Below are 27173 nucleotides of genomic sequence, written 5' to 3' on the forward strand. Positions count from 1 at the left end.
AGATTTAGATAACCCGCTTGAAACATACGTTGCTACTTTCGTTCGCAGTTTTGCAGCGAAAGTGTCCTCTAAGTGGATTATTATCAAATATTATATACCACACTCGCTGCACTTGCTATATACGTCCCAAATGTTACACTGTTACATGAAATATTTTACGATGCAGGAAAACAACAATTATTATATACACGGGCGCGTGTCTGAACAGCAGTTTTCTGTTGTTTTGTTTGTTGATGTTGTTGCAATTTATTTCATCCTAGAACACAAACACGGAAAATCTTATGTTAAAATGATTTATAAATTTGAAAGATTTGTAGATTAGTTGTTGTATATTGTATGTGTTTAATCTTAATACTATCATATACTGTAATGCGCATGTCCATTATCTTCCCGCCATTCATATTTATAGTATAAAGCACAGATAATTGAAAGATAATATTATCTAACAGTCTATAAAATTAATAAACGGTATCGATTAAGAAATTATCAATGAGTCTACATGTGAAGGATTGTATTTGATCCAGCTATAAATAGCTCCTAAATAAGGAGATCTTGTCTGCTGCAGAATTTGTACGTGAAGCTAAATCTGCCTGTTTGAGGTGGACCATCAGTATAATAGAGCCAAGCAACAAGCAAACAAAAACATGCGTGTAAAAGCACCGGTAGAACACATTATTTAGTAACAGTTTTGAAAAAATAGATGAAAATAGGTTTAGGAAAAAAAACGCTTTGGGACAGTCGTTGACAAAATCATATAATGACAATGTCCTCGATTGAGATCGAGTTAAATGCAATGCCAGAGTAAAAAAAAGCAGCAGAAGAGATGAGACAAAAGATAACGTTAAGGTGACTACCTTATTCCTTAATCGTATTTTCACAGCAACGCCGGAATTTTGGAAAAGTATGTTTAACAGATAGGAATAAATTTTGTTTTCATTGCCTGTCAGGCTTTATCTTCTTTGACATAACATTCGTATCAAGGATTTAGCCGTTATACCGTTGCGGTGCAGCCACGTTTATTTATCAAATAGTACGACACCTCCCTCTTCAGAATTTTAGCTGCCGCGGACTGATACATGAGCCAGCTGGGCCAAAGTACGGCTAGAATTCCTTCCGCGTCGAGAAATGAAAGTGGCTAGTATTGGTTACAGGGGTATTAATACCCCCCGGCCTGTGTTTGTCAAGAAAATAAGTCTTAAAATGATAGTAAAGACGATTATGTCAATGTTTAACATTGTATGGTTGTCATATGTTCACTGTTCTACAAGTGATTTTTAAACGCTTGCCACTTTAGGGACATTTTCCTTTTTCTAATGGGGCGAATGATTAGAAATTAGTAGTCTATTGTAGTTACGAGTCATAATTGAATTTCGCGGAATGGTTTATCATGTTAATTTCCTTGATTTTATTTCTCACCAATTCTGATTTGTTAAGTCTTAACTGAAAATTTAAATACACGCACTCGTATAGAAATTGCATTTAGTTTATCTATATATGTTGCGCACGTGAATACTATCTCTGACAATGTGTAAAAAAAATCTTTGTTTACTATTTATTCCAATGGTTCTATAATTTTTACGAAAACAGCCAACAGAGGGCATATATACTCGTACATGTATTCACGTTCATAAATTGTCACTGAAAATCCTAAAAAAAAATCATGCTTACAGACTGATAAAAACCGCTTCCTCGTAGCATATATATAAAGTGGGTTGATGAGTTGTTAAAGATTGAGCACGGATGGAATTCAGAAATTCACGTTATAATGTAACGTACGTAGAATGTGCAACGAGACCACCATAGCAGACGTTGTTGTAGGTAACCAATTCTACCCCAAAGTACTCTTTTTCAAGTTGTTCAAGTTTACCTGCTCATGGAAAACACATTTGCCATATTTCAAAATCTATCAAGGCACATTCTCGCATAGTTTATAATTCAAGAGATCTTTCCTGCTAGAAAAGAAGAAAAAAACATGAGAGAAAAACATAGCAGCCAACTGCGAAGAAAAAAAAAGAATGTTACGTGAATGAAACTGTCTGGTTCACTTTGTTATAGAAATGTTTCTTCCTTAAAGTGAATGAAGATAAATGCATTGGAAAACGTTATGTGGCGGAGTCGTCATTTAATTATACACTTATGAAATTTATTGTCTACTGCTACACGAAACGCACAAATAATTAAACGCAGTATGCGTATCGGATCGTTAAACGTCATGCACGTCGCATATTTTAATAACATCATGCAATCGCACGCGCAGAACGTACAGACATTTCTCTTGTCGGCCTTGGGTTTATGTCGGTCGATTGTTACTCATTATTATGCTATTTATAATTGTTACGCCAACAAAACCTCAACGCTTGAGGCTTTTTTCACGTCTTCCCGGCTGACCTCCGTTTGTCAGCGCTGTCAACTTGTCGTATGTATTGGCAAAGTCGCGTTCCGTCAATCAAACGCTGACCTGTGACGTCATTCACGTAATCGTCTCAGGCATGCAAAGCCCGGAGGGAAGGATATAATTAGCTGAGAATATTTCGCTTTAAGGCAGGTCGGAACATTAAAAAGATAATTGCGACATTATTTCAGGTCGATATCTTCTAATGCCATTTTCCAATTGTGTCCCAATTTTAAGGTGTAGTTTATTGCACGACAGAAATACGCCTACGAAGCTCAGCGGAATTTAGCTGTTTGATAACGTCTGGTAAAATTAATAAAAATTCTTCCTGATAGTTTCTTTTACACACGTGGGAGAGTTCCGATCTAATTTAAGATCAAATGTAGACTAAGGTCATAACATTTAATCAAGGCGAACATTTTTAACTGATTTTCATCTGTAGTTCTATTTTCTGAACAGTAGGAAAATTATTTCTCGTAAGTATAACTGAATAAGAACTGTATATACTAACAGTTTAAGCAATATAAAAGGTATGTTTGTTAGCAGAAGACAAAAATAAGTCAGGCAATGTTAAATTGACATAATGAATTATACTTTTATTTGATATGTATACAAATAAATTGTACGCGAAAGTTAGCAGAGCGTCTAGTTTGTATTTTACTTCGTGATTTGTTTGTTCAGCATTCGTATCATCGTCGGTTACCCACGGTTTATATTCCGTACAATGAAGTATGTACGGAATATATACCTTGGGTAACCGACGATGCATTCGTATTAAAGATCATATTCTTACATATATTTGAGATTTTCAAACTATTATAGCTTGAAATTATGAAAAAGTATCAGTTTTGAATCGATGTAAGCGCTCAACAAATGATATGTACAGACGACATTTGATGCGACCAGAAGACATGCGACGCAATCAGACGACATGCTGAATAAGCAGACGATAGGATGATACGCGATTCTAACATGAGACTTAAATTTATCTGAATTGAATACAGTCAAAAATGAGGTTCAATAACCGGATATTCGTATTAAAGGGAGTACGGGATATCCAGATCTTTTGTTGAAAGAAGGGCCAAGTATCAAATTACTATGCGTGCAGTGATACTAAAGAGTAGAATACGGCGACGGTCTAAAATTACGTTAAAATATCAAGATACTATAATATGCAATAATAATTGCTTTTAAAATGATAAAAAGGAAGTTGGTTTTTTTAATCCTATAAGCTATCTGTTTACAACACTTTTTATGTTGTAACAGAAAACTTGGGAAGTTTTTGTTTTGTTTTTTAATTTAAGAAAATGGCAATTTCTGCTTTATTTTCTTTTCATTTGTGCATGAATGCCATTAATTTAGAGAAGTTGTTTCATTTCGTTTTACATCACGTATCGACTTTGTGCAAAACTGTTAAAAGTAAACTTAAAAGCGACGTTTCAATTACAACCACGTGACATGTGCATAAAACTTGTGTTTTTCTATATCTCATTTTATATATGAAATAAACGAGCGGTTTGCATGTCAGAAGCACTATACCGGCAGTCGTTACAAAGACCCGACATCAGTGCTGTCAATAATAGATAAAGCTAGAAACATTTACAAAATCGCTTCTTTACGTGACAGTGAAAATTAAATTGTCTAAAATTTAGGCATTGGCAGATCGCCATTCCGCTAAGATGTCTCTTTACTTGGAAAGTAGTGAAGAGTTTGCATGCTGCGCAGAATTAGCGTGATGTTTTCCGGAGAAAATGGCGGACGCGGGCGCCATCTTGGCGGACTGTGTTTCGTGTAACGCAAGGGGACGGGTTCCAAACACGATCTTTGGAAAGTCTTCAGAGCCATATTTCCTGCTGTGGCGAAGCTGAATTCACGTTTCGCATGAACAAATCGCGTGATGTTATCAGCTTTTCCCAATGTTTGCTAATTAGGTTTAAAACATTCTGGGTTCTTTTTGCCTTTGATAAGGAATATTACACAATCGTTTTTATTTCATTACAATAATGCTTTAAGAAACATTAAATTGATACAATCTGATTTAAAGAAGAACTGATGCGGCATTAATTACCCTTTTACGATAATAGTTTATTAAACTTTTTTGCCAATCCGTGAAGTGCCCATTTACCGTGATATCTTGTAGTAATTGTCGGTCCCTCCTCGTTCTTATGTTAAATTAATTAAACATTAAAAAAGAGAAATGTGTTTTTTTTAAAGTAAAAAAAATGTTAGTGTTCAGTGTTGCTCTTTCAACGTAGTGGTCTAGTAACGCTGTGCCTGTGTCCGTAAAGGTGTTTGGTTCGGTTCGATTTGATTTGAGCCTCCATTTTGATGGTGTTTAGACCAATATATAGTATCTTCATCATTATTATTTTTTAACCAGGTTTTCCGAAGGAAAAAACTGGTTATTAGATTGAGGTATGTCGGCGGGCGGGTGGGCGGATGGGCGGACGGGCGGGCGGGCGTAAACAATTTCTTCTGTGCGCAACTCCTCCTACATTTCTCAACGGATTTTGACCAAACTTTCACAGAAGCTTTGTCATCAAGTGCCCTGGCGCATATTGTCGGGGTTTTGCGATTAGATAATATTTGACCTAATTATGGCCCTTTGTTTTTTTCCTTATATAGAATATATAGTGAACAATTTCTTCTGTGCGCAACTCCTCCTACATTTCTCAACGGATTTTGACCAAACTTTCACAGAAGCTTTGTCATCAAGTGCCCTGGCGCATATTGTCGGGGTTTTGCGATTAGATGATATTTGACCTAATTATGGCCCTTTGTTTTTTTTTTCCTTATATAGAATATATAGTGAACAATTTCTTCTGTGCGCAACTCCTCCTACATTTCTCAACGGATTTTGACCCAACTTTCTCAGAAGCTTTGTCATCAAGTGCCCTGACACATATTGTCAGGGTTTTGCAATTGGTACATATTGGACCTAATTATGGCCCTTTGTTTTTTTTTCATTATAGAGAATATTATAGTGAACAATTTCTTCTGTGCGCAACTCCTCCTACATTTCTCAACGGATTTTGACCAAACTTTCTTAGAAGCTTTGTTATCAAGTGCCTGGCACATATTTTCGGGGTTTTGTGATTGGATAATATTTTACCGAATTATGGCCCTTTGTGTATTTTTTCCTTATACAGAATATAATAGTGAACAATTTCTACAGTGCGCAACTTCTCCTACATTTCTCAACGGATTTTGACCAAACTTTCACAGAAGCTTTGTCATCAAGTGCCATAGCGCATATTGTCGGGGTTTTGTGATTAGATAATTTTTTACCTAATTATGGCCCTTTGTTTTTTTTCCTTATACAGAATATATATAGTGAACACTTCTTCTCTGCGCAATTCTGTGCGCAACTCCTACAATTCTCTAGGGATTTTGACAAAACTCTCGCAGAAGCTTTGTCATCAACTCTTGCTGCATGTTGTCAGGGTTATGAGATTTGATAATGTTAGACCTAATTATGGCCATTTATTTTTTTCCCTTATATAGAAATATATTGTTTTTGTTCCATATATAGAATATAAAGTGAACAAATTCTTATTTGCACACCTCTTCCTACAAACTATTTTGACAAACTTTCACAGAAGCTTTCTCATCAAGAGTCCTTGTGCATATCATCGGGGTTTTTGTGATTTTGGGTGGGCGGGCGGGTGTTCACTTTAAAACAAATGCCCCTGCATGACGAAGCTTCTGTGAAATATGAAACATTTTGCTGAAAACCTGGTTGCATCGCATTGCGATGTTCCTTGTTAATTATTATTTTTATTATTATTATTATTATTATTATTATTATTATTATTATTATTATTATTATTATTATTATTATTATTAAAAGGTGATGTAATTTGATTAAACTTTTCTTTCTTTAAAGATTAATATCCCGTAAATCGCTGAGGTAATAGTATTGACATTCAGTGCATTTTTTTAATACTTTGTATAGACGTGTATATGGAAAGTTGAATGACCTTGACCTTTGATAATTTAAATTTATTTTAATAATGGATAGGAAACCAGTTATTATGCCGATGTTGTTGTTTTCCCGACGTACTTGTTGCCATTTTTAACGTGTATAGTACGCGGTGGTTATGTTTTTACTACGATGTCTCGTGGTGCGTTCTTCGATTAGTTGTTTGTTTGTTGTTTGCTTTTTTTTGCAATTGAAAGGTGGGTAGAGATTGTGGTTTTATAAAGGCCAAGGTCACAGTCAGTGTGTTAATAATAGGTGCTTTATATGTATGCTTTCCGGTGATATTTTCGGTAAATTCGGACAGTGATGTTTTGTAATGTTTGCTTTGCCTGAACGCAGTCGCAACCTTTCGATCTTTTCCGTTATACTTCGATATAAATCGGCGAAGGGTTCGGTGAAGGTCAAATCATGGAAGGACATTTTATTGTGTTTTTGTTGCAATTATTAGTGAGTACTTAATTTACGAGGAATGTCTTTACTATTTTAAAAGCGTTTGGATACTGATGTGAAGTGATGCCCCGAACGCTGTATATTTTGTAAAAAGAAATTAATGGCACTTGTTTAGTATAGGCCGTATCTTTCGGTATTACATTAATTTCTAACGTTCCAAACCGCTTATTTAAGAAATCGCGTTTTTTAAACATTTAATATAATTCTCGGTAAAATGAACAAAAATATGTTGAAATATTGCGGCCTTTAACATCTCTATATATTGAACTCGGCTGTTTCAATAAATCGCCACTAATTGCATGTTTTATGTCCAATACGTCAGCCTTATTTCCGTAGTTTCTGTAATTATATAGTTTCTAAGATACGAGATGAGGCGGTTGCATGACGATGTCCATTGAAGAACTTTCCATTGCATGCTTTCCCTCGTATTCAACTGATATTACAGGAATGAAATGAAAGAAACCATTTACTTTAGACTTATTATAGGACACCGTTATGACATAAACATACATTTTACTGTAGCTGAAAAAAAAGTAATTGTTTTATTGAAAGCCACGTGGTGTTTTTATGAGATAAAATGAAACTAAATGGCGCTGTTTGACATACTTACGTTCTGCTTATTTTTTCATTACTATACGTGGAATATCGTGTTGCTAATTGTAACAAAGCCAATTTTCAACATGTACGCTGCGTAAAACTTTTTATGGCGCGAATCGTTTGATTTGTATTTTCGTATGGTCTTGTGTATTGGGTATGGTTGTCGGCTGTTAAACGCTGTCGTAATGATACTTAAACTGGAATGTTTGTTTCGTTGATATCAGAGTTTGTTATTGGTTTGATCAAAAATTAAAACACCCTGGGTATCTATGCTAGATAGTTTTACGCTCTTTTAAGCGGCTCATTGAATACACTCCGTTAGAAAGTGAACGGAAGTGGAACATTCGACCGATGCGCGGGAGAGTACATGTATATGTCAGGCTACTGTTTTGGGAGTGACATCTCGCAACTGTGGGTGGATTTGAATGAACTAGGTCGTATAACTTTAGCTTATTTTGAAGTATTATTTCAAACAACAACAACAACAACAACAAAAAAAAGGAAATTTAAAATTAAATTTCATTACTAACCCAAGATTCTTTTGTGGCTAAAATGTTTTTAATGCTTGAGTGCTGAACACAGATGTAATATTATATTTTTGTTGTTGATATTTAGGAGTCTGTATTGCATGTAAACAAGTTGGGAATGAAGTAAACATGTCCTGTTATTATGTCACATGTGTTTTATGATGTTTTAGTTATACGACTTGAAAAAAAGAGAGAAATGTTTTCCCGCGGTTGAAAGTGATATCGCTCCTTACATAAAATGATATAACGCTATCATTTAAGGTGTTTCTTACAAAATTGAAAATTGTTAATATCTAAGAGTTTACAAAATCCGTTTAATACCTTTTGATACGCTTTTTTATGCTTCCCGAAGGGAGAGCATATAGTCGCCGCCTTGTCCGTCTGTCCTTCTGTCCGTCCGTTGTCTTGTCCGGAGCATAACTTGAAAACACTTAGAGATAATTTGTTTAAACTTCACACAGTGGTAGAGGACATCGAGGCAGAGTGCAGTGTCAAAGAACCATAACTCTATTTTGCCCCGTTTTTGTATTATCTCCCCTTTTAGAAAAATCTTATCCGGGACATTACTCTAAAACTATAAGAGATATCAACATGAAACTTTGTAGGAAGAAAGATCTCAATGCGTAGTTGTGCGGTGCACAGGAACCGTAACTCTGCCCTACCTTATTTTGGAGTTGTTGCCTTTTTGTTCATTTTAACTTTTTGAACATTGTCCGGAACATTACTTTAAAATTATAAGAGATATCAACATGAAACTTTGTAGGTAGATAGATCCCATTGGGTGGAAATGCAGTGCAAAAGAACCATAGCTCTGTTCAGCCCTGTATTTGAATTATCTCCCCTTTTAGAAAAATCTTGTCCGGGACATAATTCTAAAACTATAAGAGATATCAATATGAAACTTTGTAGGTAGAAAGATCTCAATGGGTAGCTGTGCAGTGGACAAGAACTGTAACTCTGCCATGCCTTATTTTGGAGTTATTGCCCTTTGTTCTTTTTTACATTTTGAACTTTGTCCAGAACATAACTCTTAAATTATAAGAGATATCAACGTAAAACTTTGTAGGTAGATAGATCTTATTGGATAGAAATGCATTTTAAAAGATTCATAACTGCTCAGCCCCGTTTTTGAATTATCTCCCCTTTTAGAAAAATCTTGTCCGAGACATAACTCGATAATTATAAGAGATATCAACATGAAACTTTGTAGGTAGATAGATCTCAATGAGTAGATGTGCAATGCATAAGAACCATAACTCTGCTTTGCCAAATTTTGGAGTTATTGCCCTTTAATTATTTTTACACTTTGAACTTTGTCTGGGATATTACACTAAAATTATCAGAGATATCAACATGAAACTTTGTAGGTCAATAGATCTCATTGGGTAGAAGTGCATTGCAAAAGAACCATAACTCTGGTTAGCCCTGTAATTGAATTATCTCCCCTTTTAGAAAAATCTTGTCCAAGACATAACTCTATAATTATAAGAGATTTCAACATGAAACTTTGTAGGTAGATAGATCTCAATAGGTAGATGTGCAGTGCACAAGAAACGTAACTCTGCCTTGCCTTATTTTGGAGTTATTGCCCTTTGTTCATTTTTACATTTTAAACTTTGTCAGGGACATAACTCGGAAACCATAACAGGTATCAACAAGAAACTTTGTAGGTAGATAGATCTCATTTATTAGAAGTCCAGTGCAAAGAACAGTTACTCTGCCTTGCCTTATTCTGGAATTATTGCACTTTGAACTTTGTCCAGGGACATAACTCTGAAACTACAAGAGGTGTACTTTCCTGTGTCAAAAACCTATTCGGGGAGCATCACCCAGTTCAAACCGGGCTCTTGTTATTGTTATATTTCCAATATTATAGTAGCTGATTTTAATCAGATTTGCTCTTGTGCGTTCGTCAGTCCATCAGTGTGTTAGTCACATCCATGTCTGCTTGCTTGATAAATTTTACGTTTTCAAGGTTTTCCTGTCTTCATACTTATTAAGGAGAATAATTATTACTAGTAGATGAATGCTCTAGATTGTGTGGTCATTATGTCAAAGGTCAAGGTCACAGTGACAGACACTTAATGTGAAATCATTGTCTGCTTAATAACTTGAGAATGAATAAGTCTGGGTTTCTGAAACTTGGTAGGGACATTGCCCATGGTCTGTAGATGACCCCTATTGATTTTGAGATAATTTTGGCCAGAGGTTAAGGTCTGAATGCTACTTAGTGGACACTTCTTGTCTGCTGAAAAACTTGAATGGGGGCCTAAATTCTCGAAACTTAGTAGGAACATAAAGCTCATGATCATTTAACGCCCCTGTTGATTTTAAGGTCATTATGTCAAAGGTCAAGGTTACTGAGTGACAATTAGTGGTGGAAATTCTTGTTTTATTTTAATTCTTCATAGTTCAGCATCATACATCTTGTACATAAATTGAACATATGATGCTCTGACAATCTTGATAAATTTTTAACTGCATGAGACTTAAGATGAAAAATGTTGTTAATAACATTTAATATTGTAAACATGTCAGATATGGTGAAATAAAAGACTTCCTGATGAAAGCCTAGATTTGAAGTATGGTAAATTTATACTTTAAAAAGTATCAAGTTTTGCTGTTTTGAATATTTGTAAGATATCTGGTTATATGGATGTCTACACCAGATTGCTAAAATGTAGTATTTTTAGTGAGATTTGATTTTAAGAAGTTTATAGTTTCGAAATATACTACAAAAGGTGAATAAAGTCAATGTGTGTTGACTATACAAGGTGCCTAATTGTCTTCCTCTAGACATCTATAAATAATGATTTTATGCTGTTTTTCCCCCATTTTATGATGTTTTCTTTTCATTTTATGCTGGTCTGTTTTCATTTAATGCTGGTTTGTTGTCAATTATGCTGGTTTGTTTTATTTTGGTTTGTTTTTAAGTATGCTGGTTTGTTTTCATTTATGTTGGTTTGTTTTCATTTGATGCTAGTTTGTTTTCATTTATGCTGGTTTTTTTTCATTTTATGATGGTTTGTTTTCATTTTATGATGGTTTGTTTTATGCTTGTTTGTTTTATTTTATGATGGTTTGCTTCCATTTAATGATGGTTTGGTTTTATTCTGATTTGTTTTCATTAAATATGGCATTTGATTGGTCAGAATTGATGCAGCACAAAATCTACTGAAGTACTCTTTAAGTCTTACTAATGAAAATACTGAGATTTGAAACAGAACTCAGAACAACAGTTTAATAACCTTGGTTAAAAACCGTCACAGACAAATTCTGAAAACACAACAGAGCCTGCTGCTTTTAAATGCAGATGGCGATAAAATGATTTTATTCTACAGCAATAAAATCAACCGTCGTTAAACAGTTGCGTACAATTTTATTATCGCGAGCATGTCAGGTGGATGTTATTTATTATATATTATATGAGATTTTGTCACACAATATAATAATATAAAATCAATTTAGGGCTTCTCTCCAGTGCCATGACATTTTGGTCTCGAATTCATAGAATACTCCACCGTGTACTATCATATAACGATATTAATTTGAAAAAATAATTTCAAAGGAAGGAAAACAGCAGGTTTCTGTCTGCGAAGGTTTTTATTTAGAAGTGACATTTTATCCATGATTTCTCGACTGTTAAATGCAGTGTCATGAAAAGTGCCGTCTTTTCTTTTACGCTGGATTTTCTGTCCTTAGATCTCAAAGGGATTGTGTATATATGCATGTAATTGTATTGGAGAGTCATGGCATGTCATATATCAGACAATCTCCTGGTGGTATTGACATGTTACATATGTCTTCTTTTTTTGTAGGTTCTGTAGATTAAATGTTTTTCAAGATAATGTAAATGATTTACATAGGAAATTGTAGCTCAGAAATGAGTAATGTCAGGGGGGGGGGTTTTGTGTGTGTTTTTTTGTTGTTTTTTTTTCACTCAAACTTTTGTTATTTTGTAGAATAGAAGAAATATTGAAGATGCAAAATTCTAAAATAAAAGGAGATCCCAGCAGACCTATAAAAAAATATATGTGTACACTATTCAATTAATTAAAACCTGCAGACTCAATTTGAGTCTGATGGTGAGAATTATGATATACTGAGTGCAGTAGATGTTGTTTATAATTTTAAAATGAGCTGGTCCCTCAAATAGTGACAGAGTTATGGCCCCTTGAACGGCAATATTGATGCATATTTTGATTTATGTACATTAAAGCAATTTCTGAGTTTTGATTTATTTTCAAACAAATTTACATGCACATAGAAACTTGTATCACAAGAAGGAGCTGGAAAAAATGCTGAAAACATCATACATTACAAAGTGGATTAAGCCACTAAAAGAGCAGAAAAAGATGCCAAAATGTTTGTAAGATTTTTACGACTTCATTTCCAAAATTGCGAAGTCTTCAAGTCAGTTTTGTATGTGGTGTTGAACTTTGTCCTGGAATGACCTTGAACTTGATCTAGTGACCTACTTTTTCATAATAGACATTATGGCATTGTCTAGCACTTGTATTCAGGTGAAGGATCTAAGGCCATCATGGATTAATAGCCTATTTGTTTACACATTTTGTATGATCTTATCTAATTTCCTGGCATTTTATTTTTAACCAGTATTTTTATATATTTTCAGAATTCCAGATGTATGTGAGTCACCAAATGTTAAAAAGGCCAAAGATCTAATCCAAGATTTGTCCCATATCAAAGACCAGGTGAAAGATTTGGTAGAGGTAGGTAACCACATATATTACAAAAAAATCCAACTCAAGCATCTGCATTTACATTATGATTTGCTTGAAAATCCACACAAGTACAGTAGTTTGAATTGTAGGGCATTTTTCAAGATCCATAGTAGCGGCATGGAATTTGTTTGAATTATTTAACCTTGTTAAGTACAAAAAAAACAACTGGTAAGCCTCGTAAGGTTTTATTAGCAATTTGTGTCTCCTCAGCTACTGGTTCAGTCCACCTGTGTAACTTTCATACATGTTTTTGAGGCTCTCTGACCAAGACCTTTAACTCTTTTTGTATGATTTTGCTGAATTACTCCCCCTTATAAACTTTAAAAATTCCTGCAAGAAGTTTAGTTTGATCTAAATTTGTTAGGTGAATTTGCTTTTTCATTTTCTTAGAGAAAAGTGTAGGCCACAGCTTACACAGCCTATTGGAAGCTGGGCCAGATTGCATGGATGTGCATTTAAGAAATGCAGCATGTTAAGGGTTCAATAATGAAACAATTATCAAGAAAAAAAAGTTATTTAAGCTATTATAAGACACTTGCAGTCAATGTTTCATTATTTAAAAGCTGTCAAAATTTGCCATAATATCTAATTTACTCTATTAGTGATAAGATTTAACAATGTTTATGAAAATGATAAATTCAGTCAAATTTTGCGTAATATAGTTAAACTTGTTAACAAAGGCCATTCAAGGAAGAGGCAAGACATGTCATTTATAGACAAGTGGTCTTTTTGTAGAGGTCATTTTGTTCTTGTAATAAATGAAGGGTCTCTAAGTGGCCTTTATACCCATAGTGATCTATATTCAGAGGCGGTCTGTAATACAGGTTTGACTGTAATATAAAAGTGTTCTACCCATGGTGAGTGTTTTGACATGTTTCCAGCTTTTTACATTATTATAAAATTTTTAAAAAAAAAGAAACATTGCATGTCTGAAGGCGTGCTGCTTCTGGACAGATTTTATTTTCAATAATTGTTGTTGTGTTGTTTTATTGCAGGAGAAGGAAAACTGGAAGATCATCACCAAGGATAATAGTATTCTAGTTCAACCAGTAATATATCTTGATTTCTTTTCCGTCTTTTTGCCCTGATATATATAAATATATATATAAACTGTCAGCTAAACATACTTTTTATTCAAAATTTTAATAAAACATGTCGTTTTCTCGTGCGGAAAATTATTATCACCAAAGTCCTTTTAGTAAAACAATAACACATTTTTGTAGCAGTCTGCATGGAAGGAAAGAAAGAAAACATTTTACTTATCTTTCACTTCAGATGAAAATAAATGACTGAATTGTGTTTTAAAATCTATTTAAATTTAAGGCTTTGTAGATGTCTGCATTTATAAAGGTTTGCTTTTAAACAAGGCTAGGAGATGAATGTACCAATTGCATTTTTTGTCGTGTTTTCCGTAGAAATTCTCATCAAATGCCGGAAAAAGCTTATATGAAATCTATATATTGTTCTTACCTAGGTCTTTAAAGGAATGGCTTTAAATGGAAGTATGCAGTTTGTCGTATAATGTTTGATAGTATATATTATAAATGGAGAACCACGTTAAAGGTTTTATTCTCCTCCTCCGTCTGCTACTCATTAAAGTTTCACAATATTTCCATTTGCTTAAAAGCTGACATCGTCCTATATTATTAATGGCAGATGAAATCGACATCACAAATTTTGAAATTATTTATTGATGATTGAATAAATTGTTGCACAGTTGCAGAGGTTCTGCTTGATTTTGCTTTAATGATCATTGAAGTTATTCAGAATGTGGTCTGTTTGATTGGAACAAAGCTGTATAATCCTAATTTAATGAATAAATGTTATGAGTGAGGTACTATAGCTGACACATTAAAACAGGCAGAAGGTCTTTAAATATTGTCAAAACTTTATTGAATTAAATATGAAAGATAGTGAAAGATTTTTTTCATGAATTTTGCAAAGAAAGTTTGCCAAGTATATTATTCTTTAAAGCAAAATAAACCACAAAATTTGACAATGTTTTGTATGAAAAAAAATGATCATTAATTTGAGGAGGAATCTTAACTATTGGCCGTATTACATATTATAATACTGCATTTTTGTAATGTCGCTTTTCATCGGATAATCTTGACGTTTATATGGTTTTATATACAAGACTGCTGTCAATTTTCTAAGAAATCTCACATTTTTCTCAAAACAGGAAGTTTTGCGGTATTAAACATTTAGCTGCTCGGATAATATTTCCAAAATGAGGCCATATAGCCTGTCAAAAATCTTTATAACTAATAAATATATCAGTATGTAAGTTTTATATATAATACATGTACATAAATTCATAAAACATTTTGTAATATGAAAAAAATTTCATCTCACAATATTATAACTACTTGAATATTTACATAATTTGCTGATTTTGTACGTGTATATTTTGTAAATACGTAATACATTTTTTTTTCAGGAAGTGGGTAAGCCTGATATAAGTCATTCCAGTCATCTGGGTCCTTCACCCTTGGACAGCTATCTGGTAAGTGATCACAAGTGGGCTGAAGTGGTGACGTACTTTTGTCAATTTGATACGAAACTAATAAAATTTCTTGGTTCTTAGGTCCTCTCACATGAGATTTAACCTTTTGGTAATGAAAGAAATAATTGATAAGAAATGGTGGAGAAATATATAGTTAATTGTTCCTTCATTGTTCACTGTTTGTTTTTGGTCTGTACTAGTAAATGGAGAAATTGATATAAGTTTCATGCCTTGAAGCCACAAAAAGGGCCTTTGAAACATACTGGTCAAGATAACTGGGTTTTTGTCAGCAGCCATCTACTGCTATATGTTCAAATCTTATCCTGAATTTTGGATTTTTTGCATGTGAGCAAGTTATCCAAAAAGGTTACACAAAGTGGGTGTATCTGCTTAGGTGTCAGCGCCTGCCTGAAATAATGCACTAAGGTGTTCCTAAGGTGTTTATGGATGAGTAAAGTGAAAAAGTCACAATATGAACTTTAACATTGCCATTGTTACTTTTTAAAAAATGTTAGACTACAAAAAAAAATGGAAATATATGTAAAGTGTTGCATTATATTTTGAATTTTGGCATCAACTGTAGGAATTGAGTGGCTATTAAATTATTATGTTTTAAACTAATCAAAGCGGCCTTAAGCTTTTGTGTTTTTCTTGGAAAAACACGTGTTGTTTCAAACTAAGTATTTTAGTAATTTTATCTTGGAAAAGTGCATCATATTACTCTTAAACCTTCTTCAACACAGCATCCTGAGAGCTATTTTTAACGTGACTGTGACTTTCATTTCTAAAAATAGAAGATCGGGGAAACAAATCCTCCGCATTATTTATTTACATATAGAGAGCAGACCTGTAGATTAGATTAGTAACGAGGGGTTTCCTTATTATTAATGTATTTTAATGACATTCTTTTCTTTTGACAATTATATGAAAAAATATCTAAAAATAACATATTTAAACATTAGAAAAGCTTAAGGCCACTTTAGATAATTGCCGCAGTTTTTTTGTTTGTTTCGTTTTCACTTACATTAATATGCAAGATTAAACCATTAATTGTTATGTCATACCCTGAAGGCCATTGTAACTTTGAATGAAGTTTAAAGTAAGTAAGTACTATTAAGACTATAAATAAACACACTTAATACTTACTTCCAGTAGCTTGACACTTCACACTTTAAGTGTCAATACCAGGAATGCATCTATGCATCCTAAATGATCAAATCTTAAGTACATTTTTAAGGTTTGAAAGAACACTTGTTGACAACTTTAGTCCCTTCCCTGTTTTCCTTTTATTTTTGGTATTTTAAGGTACATTGCATGTACATTACATGACTTGTACTATTGGAAATGGGAATTTTAGCAATGCTTTGCTCAGTACTAGGAATTTAATATCTTCCGTGGTTGTCTTCAATACATCCACATATATCTTTATATGAAATTAGGTCATATGAACTTGTTAGTGCAGTAATGGGTTAACTCCTATTGAAATTTAATAGGAGTTAACCTGTTACTGCATTAAGATGTTGATTTATTTTACAACAAATTACAATAACTATCTTTGGCACAATTATTTCAATTTTTTTTTTTTTTTTGGCCAACAACTGGAATTTTTTTTTTTTTTTTTTTTTTTTAAATATCACTTTGGGATTGCTTTTGAATCCCTTTGGGTCAAGGTCACTATTTCTAAAAATAGAAAAATGATTTCTGGATGATAAATAGAACAAGGAATGAGATGTTGAAATCAAACTGTGTATATAACAAGCTTAGGTGGAGAACTCGGATTGCTTTTGGGCTCCCAAAGTCACTGTTACTTAAAATAGAAAAATGTTTTTCTGACGATAAGTATAGACAGGAAATAAATATTGTAATCGAGCTTCTTATTAAGCAAGCTAAACTGCTTGGCTTCAGATGACTATTTTTGTACATATTATGCCCCTTTATATCTTTTTTTTTTAAACATGTTTTCCAGATGTTCCTTATATTTCTTTTTAACTAGGCAATTCCACATATTTCTCTTTTAATAAGGCAATGAATTGTTGTAAATATTGGTACGCAGATTACACAATGTAAAATACAGGAAGAGTTTAAATTTGGATCGAGATTACTAATATTTCCCATTGTTATGGTTGCATATGGGTGGTATGAATCACCTTTAGTGATAGCTCTAGTTTCATCTAAACAAATCTGAAATTGACAATTAAGACTGTTTCCTATTCTTGATACAAATATGACACTGGATATGGGGGTGTAAATTGTTCTTGAAAATGATGCCCACCTATATGGAAATGCAGTTTATGTGCTATTCAATGACCTGTCTCCCAGGAACGGTTTCAGGCCTCCTACACAGGTGTTATATAATACTGAAATTTTAAACTTGATAATAATAAAGTTCTATATTGGAAAGTGATATAATAGAAAAGCAGATTCTTATTTGAAATTGAAATATTAGTTAGGCTTGGCCATTTTTATTGGTCTTTTTTTATAAGATATAATTGTCAGAACAATCTCTCTGCAAATCCTTGATGGAATTTGATGATACTTTCCTTTATAAGTTTACTACTCATTTATCATGCTTCTTTGTAACTGTATAATCAAGCATTTACTGGACAAGTTCCCCTTGGTTTCAGGAGCATCCCTTTATTTAAGAAGCAAAAATTTGTTTTGGAAAAATCCATTGTTTTACTGGGAGCATCCAGTGCTTTGAAACATACATGCGTTTTGGAAGCGCCCATTGTTTAAGACATTATCCTGTAGTTTTGGAGCATACATTTGCTTTTGAAGCATCCATTGCTTTAGGGAGCATCCTGTTAGTTTGGGAGTATACATTTGTTTTTGAAGCATCCATTGCTTTAGGGAGCGTCCTGTTAGTTTGGGAGTATACATTTGTTTTTGAAGCATCCATTGCTTTAGGGAGCGTCCTGTTAGTTTGGGAGTATACATTTGTTTTTGAAGCATCCATTGCTTTAGGGAGCGTCCTGTTAGTTTGGGAGTATACATTTGCTTTTGAAGCATCCATTGCTTTAGGGAGCGTCCTGTTAGTTTAGGAGTCTACATTTGCTTGTTTAAGACAGTATCCTGTAGTTTTGGAGCATACCTTTGTTTTTTGGAAGCATCCATTGCTGTAGGGAGCATCCTGTAGTTTTGGAGTATACATTTTGTTTTGGAGCATTCATTGTTTAAGACAGTATCCTGTAGTTTTGGAGCATACATTTGTTTTTTGGAAGCATCCATTGCTGTAGGGAGCATCCTGTAGTTTGGGAGTTTACAATTTTTTTTGGAGCATCCATTGTTTAAGACACAATCCTGTAGTTTTGGAGTACAATTTTTTTTTGGAGGGTCGATTTGTTCTGGGGAGTGCCCAATGTTCCGAGAGCATCCTATAGCTTTGGAAGCATCCATTGCTATTGGTTAAGGGAGAATCTAATAATATAGGGAGCATCCAATAGATTATGGAGCATCCATTGGTCAAGGTAGTATGTATTGGTGCATCCAAAAAGTCACTGATGTCTTAGTTAATTGGTCTGAGACACACAATTTGTTTGGACGTACATGCTTAAGATGAATATATTAATTTTATCATAAAAGTTGAAATTGCATTTACTGTAGAAAGTGTAAGAAGTACATATAACATGATATTTTCAATATAAACGCCCATGCTTTTTGAAAACATTGTGTAACCTAGTTAATGAGTCATGAAAGAAATGAGAGAAAAAAAACGGGTTTTGAATAAATTTTCCTCATTCTATTTGCTTATTAGTATTCAGGTCACAGTCTAAATTTAAATTTGAGTACCAGTCAAGTCCCCACAGACTGTGTCCTAACAAATGGTAAAAGTGATCACATGATTAATGTGAATGTATTGAAATTCATGTCACAGTCCACAGGCTGAGTGTCTGGTGTTTTAATTGTGGTGTTTTTTTTTATGTAATTTGTATTCATGGTTATACCCAGTTTTACATTATATAGATTACTAGACTCCCAGTTTCTTTGATGATTGAATGATTGTAAATGATACAATTATGGAAAAAGGAAAAAGCGTATTTACAAAGTTGTATCTACACATCTTATTTACGGCTTTAATATATAATTGCATCATTAATCATACTGTGTCATGATTGTTTGTGAAAAATTTCATTGAATATTTTTGTGTGTGAGAAGTTGACACACACAAGCACAATGAAATGTATGAATGGCTTTGATATAACAGGATTTTTTTGTTGATGATTCATAAATAAAAATGATATATCGTTTTATTATGGAGCTTTATATTGTAACAAAAGTTTTATTATGTTACCTATTATTTAGTTGTTTTTTTTATATTTTGTACGCAAGGTTATATTTTTATTGTTGTTGTTTTTATAGAGATAGACATATTAAAATTGAAAAGGCAACTAATGTCTAAATAAATTTAGGAAATTATTTTTGGATTTAAAATCCATTATTATTTATTTGTTTAGTTATTTATTTATTTGTCTATTTTAGTTAGTTACTTAGTTTGTGAGTTGGTTGGTTTGTTTGTTTGTTCATTGGTTTGTTCCTTTGTTTGTTTGGTGGTTCATTTGTTTGTTTGTTCGTTTTTCATCTGTTTGTTAGTTAGTTAGTTAGTTAAACAACATAAATAATCAATTATTATTTTTTAAAGGTTTTGAATACACAAAAAAAAAGATTACAAAGAAAAGATAAAAAGTGTAAATATATCTTGAAATTACATCTGCTTAAATAATATATGTCATAGTTATTAATATTAAGTAAAACCACCTTGTTTAGAATTAAATTACCCCTTAACTTGCTGAATTCCTAAAATGGACTTGTCCAGCTTACAAATTGGAACTGTCCATTATCAGTGTTGGGGATATCAAGATGAAAAGCCAACAGTATAAAGGCTGGTCCGTCTGCTCACATGTACAGGCTGGCCTGTGGCTCTATACTGGTGGCAAAAGCTTAAAACAATTGTTCAGTTGCATCAGTGTTACGTTTAAAATATGTCATATATATTCAGTTTTAATTAAGACCATAATTATTACATGTATATTAAGCCTAAATATTCACCCATGTGAAAGCAATTTATCATTCTGCCACTTTTAAACACAAAGGTATCTTTATAACCTTGGCTATGATTATAAATTATTTAAAGAGAAATGTTATATTTATATTTATTTTAATGTCTTCTACATCCTTATCAATTTGCATATCAGCCCATGCTTAGCTTTTCTGTTTTGAAAATACAATGTATTGTGTCACCTAGTTAATGAGTCATGATAATAAATTACATGGCAAAAAAGAAATGAGAAAAAAACACAGGTTTTTGAATAAATTTTCCTCATTCTATTTGCTTATTAGTATTCAGATCACAGTCTAAATTTAAATTTGAGTACCAGTCAAGTCCCCACAGACTGTGTCCTAACAATTGTTGAAAGTGATCACATGATTAATGTGAATGTATTGAAATTCATGTCACAGTCCACAGGCTGAGTGTCTGGTGTTTTAATAGTGGTGTTTTTTTTATGTAATTTGTATTCATGGTCATACCCAGTTTTACATTATATAGATTACTAGACTCCCAGTTTCTTTGATGATTGAATGATTGTAAATGATACAATTATGGAAAAAGGAAAAAGCGTATTTACAAAGTTGTATCTACACATCTTATTTACGGCTTTAATATATAATTGCATCATTAATAATATTGCTGTAAAAGCCGAGACCTGACAATGAATGAAATCTTTAAATTCAACAGTATTTGTGCCGCCTCACAACAAAACCAACATAGTGGGTTTGCGACCAGCATGGATCCAGACCAGCCTGCGCATCCGTGCAGTCTGATCAGGATCCATGCTGTTCGCTATCAGTTTCTCTACTTGTTATAGAGTTTGTAAGCGAACAGCATGGATCCTGATCAGACTGCGCAGATGCGCAGGCTGGTCTGGATCCATGCTGGTCGCAAACCCATTATGTTGGTTTTGTCATGACACGGCTCATTTGTTATATAATTATGATAAATATCTTACGAAAATGGCTTTGTAAAAGTGACTCAGTGGCAAATTGTTCAAGGTCACCTATGTGGGTTTAAAATTCTTCCAGGGTTTTAAAATCATTTCTTGTTATGAATTTATTTTATTAACTTGCATAATATTGGTTAATCAATAAAGCCGAGGCACCCACTTTATAATTTTTTACACAAAAATAATGCTAGGACAGCTAAGCTTGGTGACTTAAAGCTTTTTCACTTGAGTGAAAGAAAAATTCCTGTCAGGATTTGAACCCACAGCGGTTAGTGGCAATTTATTCAAATGCAGTAATCCTAACTTTTAATTTGCTGAATTTGATTAATGGGTTAAGCCCTGCTTTTAATTTGGAACAGTCCATTAGAAGGTATTTTAAGGAATTTCAATATCAAAATACAAATAATGAGCTTAGCCACCTACAGTACAGAGCCGGGTCAGACTGCATGGTTGTGCAGGCTCAGGCCTGGCTGTATACAGGTAGCAAAGGCTAATCTCTTTCAGTTTCAGCAGTTGTAGGTTCGTACCATTCAGCTACAAAGTAAAGTTAAATTTGGCATTTTATTAATTTTGGAAAGGGGAGCAGTGGCCTAGTGGTTAAGGTGTCTGCCACTCAACCCAGAGATCATGGGCTCGAGCCCTACTCGGATCATGACCATGTTTTTTCATATGATACCAATACTCATTGGTTCTAGGAAGCGGACTCAAAAGTGATTAATATAAGTTATAAGAACTTTTTTCACAATCAAGCTTAAATAAATATGTTAAAATCACTTATTATTCTATATATCTACTTATTTGGGGGATGAAATAATATGGTTAATGAAAAAAAATGAGTAATGAATCATTCTGATTGATAAAGTATGATATAAAAGTAAGACAATTAACAACAAAAAGTTTTTGTAAATTTCTTTAACATGGAAATAGAATGAATGAAAATATGAGTCATACTTTATTTGTTTTGAGTAGTAATTAATTTCATTTAATATGGTTTAATTAATGTCATAATTTACGTCGTAAAAAGGAAATCAGTGTCTTACTTTTCAAATGTTTTCAATAATTTGCTAGCCAACTTTCTTTATTTCCTCCTGTCTTAATTGGCTTGAATGAACAATGTGAACATTGTAAGAAATTTTTATAGCAAAATATTGGTGGTGAAAAATATTTTTTTCTTTCTTTCTTTCTTTTTTTTTTTCTTTTTTTTTTCATATTTCTAAGAAATCAGTTGTTCCAATTTTCTATAAAATTCTCTCTTTTACTGTTTCCTGGAAAACGGACCTGCTAAAACTTTTTTTTAAAATTTAATGAATATTATAAATTTAGAAATAAATGAAATTAAATATTTTGGTCTTAAGTTACTATCTTATTTATATCTTCTCAGTTTATAGACAATATTTCATTATCTTAATAATTTTTAACATCTTATAGTTTTTTTTATTTATTTAAAGGAGAATTTTTATGACCATATTGAATATCAATATCATTTTTAGCTTGTCTGTTTAGAAGAAAATGTCAAACTATTATCATCACAGCGACGTTGTCATTGTTGTTGTTGCCGCGCATAAACTTTAAAATAGCCCATTATTCAAACATAGAAGGTATCATTATGATACTTGGAATACTTGCTTAAATCATGATAAGGTGCAGATGTTAGACAAGGGGCATAATTCTGAAAGCAATGTTTTTGGAGTTGTGCCCCTTTTTAACTTTTTTTTTAACAGAGGAGCGTTAACAGTCTGCATTGGGTGCTCTTGTTTCAAAAGATCCTTATTTCTTGTAAAGCTCTTTTTGCCAGTTAAAGTTAACAAGAAATCTACGATGCATTATTTGTTGAACCTTTAACCTGCTGGAACCGTTCAAAATGATTAAAGCCTTTGCCAGCTGAGTATAGAAGCCTTGCCAGCCTGAAAATCTGTGCAGTCTTATCAGGCTCTAAACTTCTGCTAGGTCAGTTTTGGTATTCTGATTGAAATCCCTTACACTTTCAGTGGGACCACTTGCCACTCACCACTGTGGCTTCGAATTCTAACAGGGACTTTAGATTCTTTCATGTGAGGAAGCTATCCAGCTAGCTTATGGAATGACAGTGGTTCTACTCAGGTGCCCGTTCGTGCCTGAAATAATGTACGGAAGGGCACCTGAGGTCTTCCTCCACCAGTAAAGCTGGAACGTCGCGATATGACGTATACTTTGTGGAAGTGACGTAAAACCCAAAACAAACAAACAAACCAACAGGGACTTTGGATTCTTTCATGTGAGGAAGCTATCCAGCTAGCTTATGGAATGACATTGGTTCTACTCAGGTGCCTGTTCATGCCTGAAATAATTCATGGAAGGGCTTCTGAGGTCTTCCTACACCAGTAAAACTTGAATGTGACCATATGACCTATACTGTGTCGGTGTGACGTAAAACCCAATCAAACAAGAAACTTTGAAAGGACTGTCCCAAATTCAGAGCTTTGGCAAATCCAGACATAAATTCAGGCTAATTGTTAAAGTTATTGCATGGATATTTAGCGGACAAGAATGAGGAAATTATGTAACATGTAAAATGTCTGGAAATTTCTCATATTTCCTCCTACAGCAATACTGCAGTCTCCCTGCGATAACACTGACAGCAGGTGTTCCTGATGGACTGCCTTTTATAGAATAATGTGTATAAAGATTTATTTTTTTTTACAAAAATATTTAAGTATAAATCAGACTAAAAAAGACAACAAAAAAGACCCGTCAGATGAAAATTGACTCCCACACATTTGAAAATTGAAAATTAAATTCTCCCACATTTCATTAAAATTTGATGTTTTAAATGTAGTTCTTGGAACGTTGCTGGAAATTGTATTGATTAATTAAATAATTTCTCAAGGTTTACCTTGTTAAATTAATCTAAAATCTTTCTCTGCATTCAGGTTGGTCTTATACGTTTGTTAATTTTCAGAGATTTTAGTTTTGAGATTTTAGAATCAAGCTACTAATATAGTCTAGTTTGAAGAAAAGAAGTACATGCTGATCCCGATTTGTACTGGTAATAATTCTTATAAAAGTCATTATTTCTACTACAAATTATCACTATAAATTATCACTGCAAATTGTCATTACAAAAAAATATAACTAAAAATTATCACCACAATTTTATCAAAGCAAAATATAGCTACAAATTATCAATTCAAAACAAATTTGTAAATTATCACCTCAATTTAGCAAAAGAAATTGTCAATATAAATTATCACCACACCTTGTCACTACAACTTATCAGTTCAAATTATTGATAAAATTATCAACAGAAAATATCACCACATGTTGTCACTACAAATTATCACTCCAATTTACCAATGCCAATTAGCAGTACAAATTATCTCTACAATTATCACCACAAAAAGTTTATTTGATTTTTTTAATTAGTGAGAAAAATCAGCATTAGGTGGGAGAAGTGCATTATTAACTACATTTGTAGCTGTAAGTATTTTTTTTATGTCTTTTTTTGTATGAATCTTGAAGAAATTTGCTGGTTTTATCTTTTTTATTTTTTCCTGTGGCGTACATTTGAATAAGTTAAAGAGGTTAAACAAAAACCTTCAAAAAGGCCTTCACAAAACCAAATTTATCGTAATTTTATGAATATAAATTTTTTCCCATTCATATTATGCAAATATATTTTTTTTATGGAAAGATATACAATTTCATACCAAAAGCAGTGACTTATATATGTAAATAAAGATGCATAGATGATTCATATTTGAACTAGGTCTGTTGCTAAGTAAAATCACCCACATGTTACATTGCTACATAAAGCCACAGAGAATGTAAATAAGATTTTGATTTATTTGTTTGTAAATGGTTTAACATTGTTTTCAATGGTATTTTACTTTACGTAATGACAGTTGTTTTGACTTTACTACCTGGGCTAATGTTAAGTTTATTTACTGACAGATCTCTTACCCCACTTCAAATCCACCCCCTAATGTGAGCAAATATGTTTTATTACTAGAGAAACATTGTCGGAAATTAAATACAGTACTTTATGGTTTAGTATTTACATATACTTTTTTTTTCTTTTTTTTATTGGGGGAGGGGGGTCAATATTTTACATGTATCTTACAATGGTATTTGATCTATAAAGTAAATTTACATTGCTACATTTTATTAGTTAAAAGGTAAGTGTAAGGTTGTATGCTCAGATAAAAGTTCAAAGATTGTATGCTCAAAGGTTGTATGTTCAGATAAAAGATCAAAGGTTGCATGCTCAGATAAAAGATCAAAGGTTGCATGCTCAGATAAAATATCAAAGGTTGCATGCTCAGATAAAAGATCAAAGGTTGCATGCTCAGATAAAATATCAAAGGTTGCATGCTCAGATAAAAGATCAAAGGTTGCATGCTCAGATAAAAGATCAAAGGTTGTATGCTCAGATATAAGATTGAAGGTTGTAAACTAGGCTCATAATATAATTTCACACCTTGTATGCTTAGTAAATAATTATATGTTAAAAGTCAATGATTATATGATTACATATAAGTTTTAGTGATGTATGCTTGTATACAAGTTCAAAGTTTATGTAAAAAAGGTCAAGGTCATATATTCAGGTTAAAGTTGTAGGCTGTCCCTATTGGTGAGCAGGTTTACTTAGGAATAAAAATCTCTTAAGGATATTTCTTGCAAATTTTACTATTGACAGAAATAATATAACATTTAGGAAAATTATTTACTTCAGTCCATAAACTGGAAAAGATTTATCAACTCCAAAATTTCTTTTTTTTCTGCTTTTCTGCTGCATCATGCTTTATTATAACCATTTTCAGTATCGGTAAAAAATGTGCACACTTTTCTGTAAAACGGGATAATACCACATTAGCAGGCTAATTTGCATACTTGTATAACACTGTCTCATCAGATTCTTAACCACACAAATAAATGCTCCTTGTTATATAAGTTTCCTGGTACAATTATAATTATTTATATAGTCATAAATTCTTAGAAATATTGCTAATTAACCGCAGAATAATAATTCTCCTCGTTGTTTTCTGGCTTTAAAAATTGTTGGTACGTTACACCAGACGGAAAAAAATTGAATAAATCTCTAATTGCATGAAGTTTGTAAATTGAGTGAAGGACATATGCCCTCATGGACAAAAGCTGTCCTAACAACAATCTAAAAATCTAAAAATAGCTTAGTGTACAAAAGCCCTTCCATCAAATTTATAGGTCAGATAGAAGCCCTCCAATCATATTTACAGATAGGACAAAAAGCCTTCCCATCAAATTTACAGATAGGACCAAAGCCCTCCCATCAAATTTTACAAATAGGACAAAAAGCCCTCCCATGAAATTTACAGATAGTACAAAAGCCCTTCCATCAAATTTATAGGTCAGATAAAAGCCCTCCAATCATATTTACAGATAGGACAAAAAGCCCTCCCATCAAATTTACAAATAGGACAAAGCCCTCCCATCAAATTTACAGATAGGACAAAAAGCCCTCCCATCAAATTTACAGATACTATTAGGACAAAAGCCCTCACATCAAAGTGACAGATAGGACAAAAGCCCTCCCATCAAACTTACAAGTAGGACAAAAGGTAAATCTCCCATTAAATTTACAGATAGGACAAAAACCCTAGATAGGACAAAAACAATCCCATCAAATTTTCACGTAGTACAAGAGCCTTATTTCCCCTGCAGAAAAAGGTATAATCAAAGTTAATTTTTGTTAATGATGGTTGGAAAACGAAAAGGAAGAAGAATTGATAACCAATTTCCATTGAAATTAAAAAATTGGCAACATTTTTTAGATGTACATTAATATCAAATAACAATTAAGATTTAGAAAGTGTGGGTAGTCTCAGGAGCAAAGCATTTTGAGATGTTGAGGTGGGGAGAGTAAGTTTGGGTATGATTCCGTTTATAAAAACAGCTTTTAACTTTGTGAGATCTTTATGACAGATATAAATTAAGATATATAATTATAGTTTATGTGA

General features: G+C 32.9%; 1 protein-coding gene across 1 annotated transcript in view; it reads left to right on the forward strand.

The window, feature by feature from the left end:
- The window catches only part of LOC132757267 (protein TALPID3-like), a 119915-nt gene that overhangs the window by 59901 nt on the left and 32841 nt on the right, over nt 1-27173 (forward strand). Inside the window, exons 6-8 of the mRNA XM_060748519.1 lie at nt 12585-12681; nt 13689-13742; nt 15134-15199. Of these exons, the coding sequence (XP_060604502.1) occupies nt 12585-12681; nt 13689-13742; nt 15134-15199 (217 nt within the window). The remainder of the gene's footprint in view (nt 1-12584; nt 12682-13688; nt 13743-15133; nt 15200-27173) is intronic.

Source organism: Ruditapes philippinarum, unplaced genomic scaffold (genome assembly GCF_026571515.1).
Source record: "Ruditapes philippinarum isolate M1 unplaced genomic scaffold, ASM2657151v2 ctg770_1_1_1_1, whole genome shotgun sequence".
NCBI classification, from domain to species: Eukaryota; Metazoa; Mollusca; class Bivalvia; order Venerida; family Veneridae; genus Ruditapes; species Ruditapes philippinarum.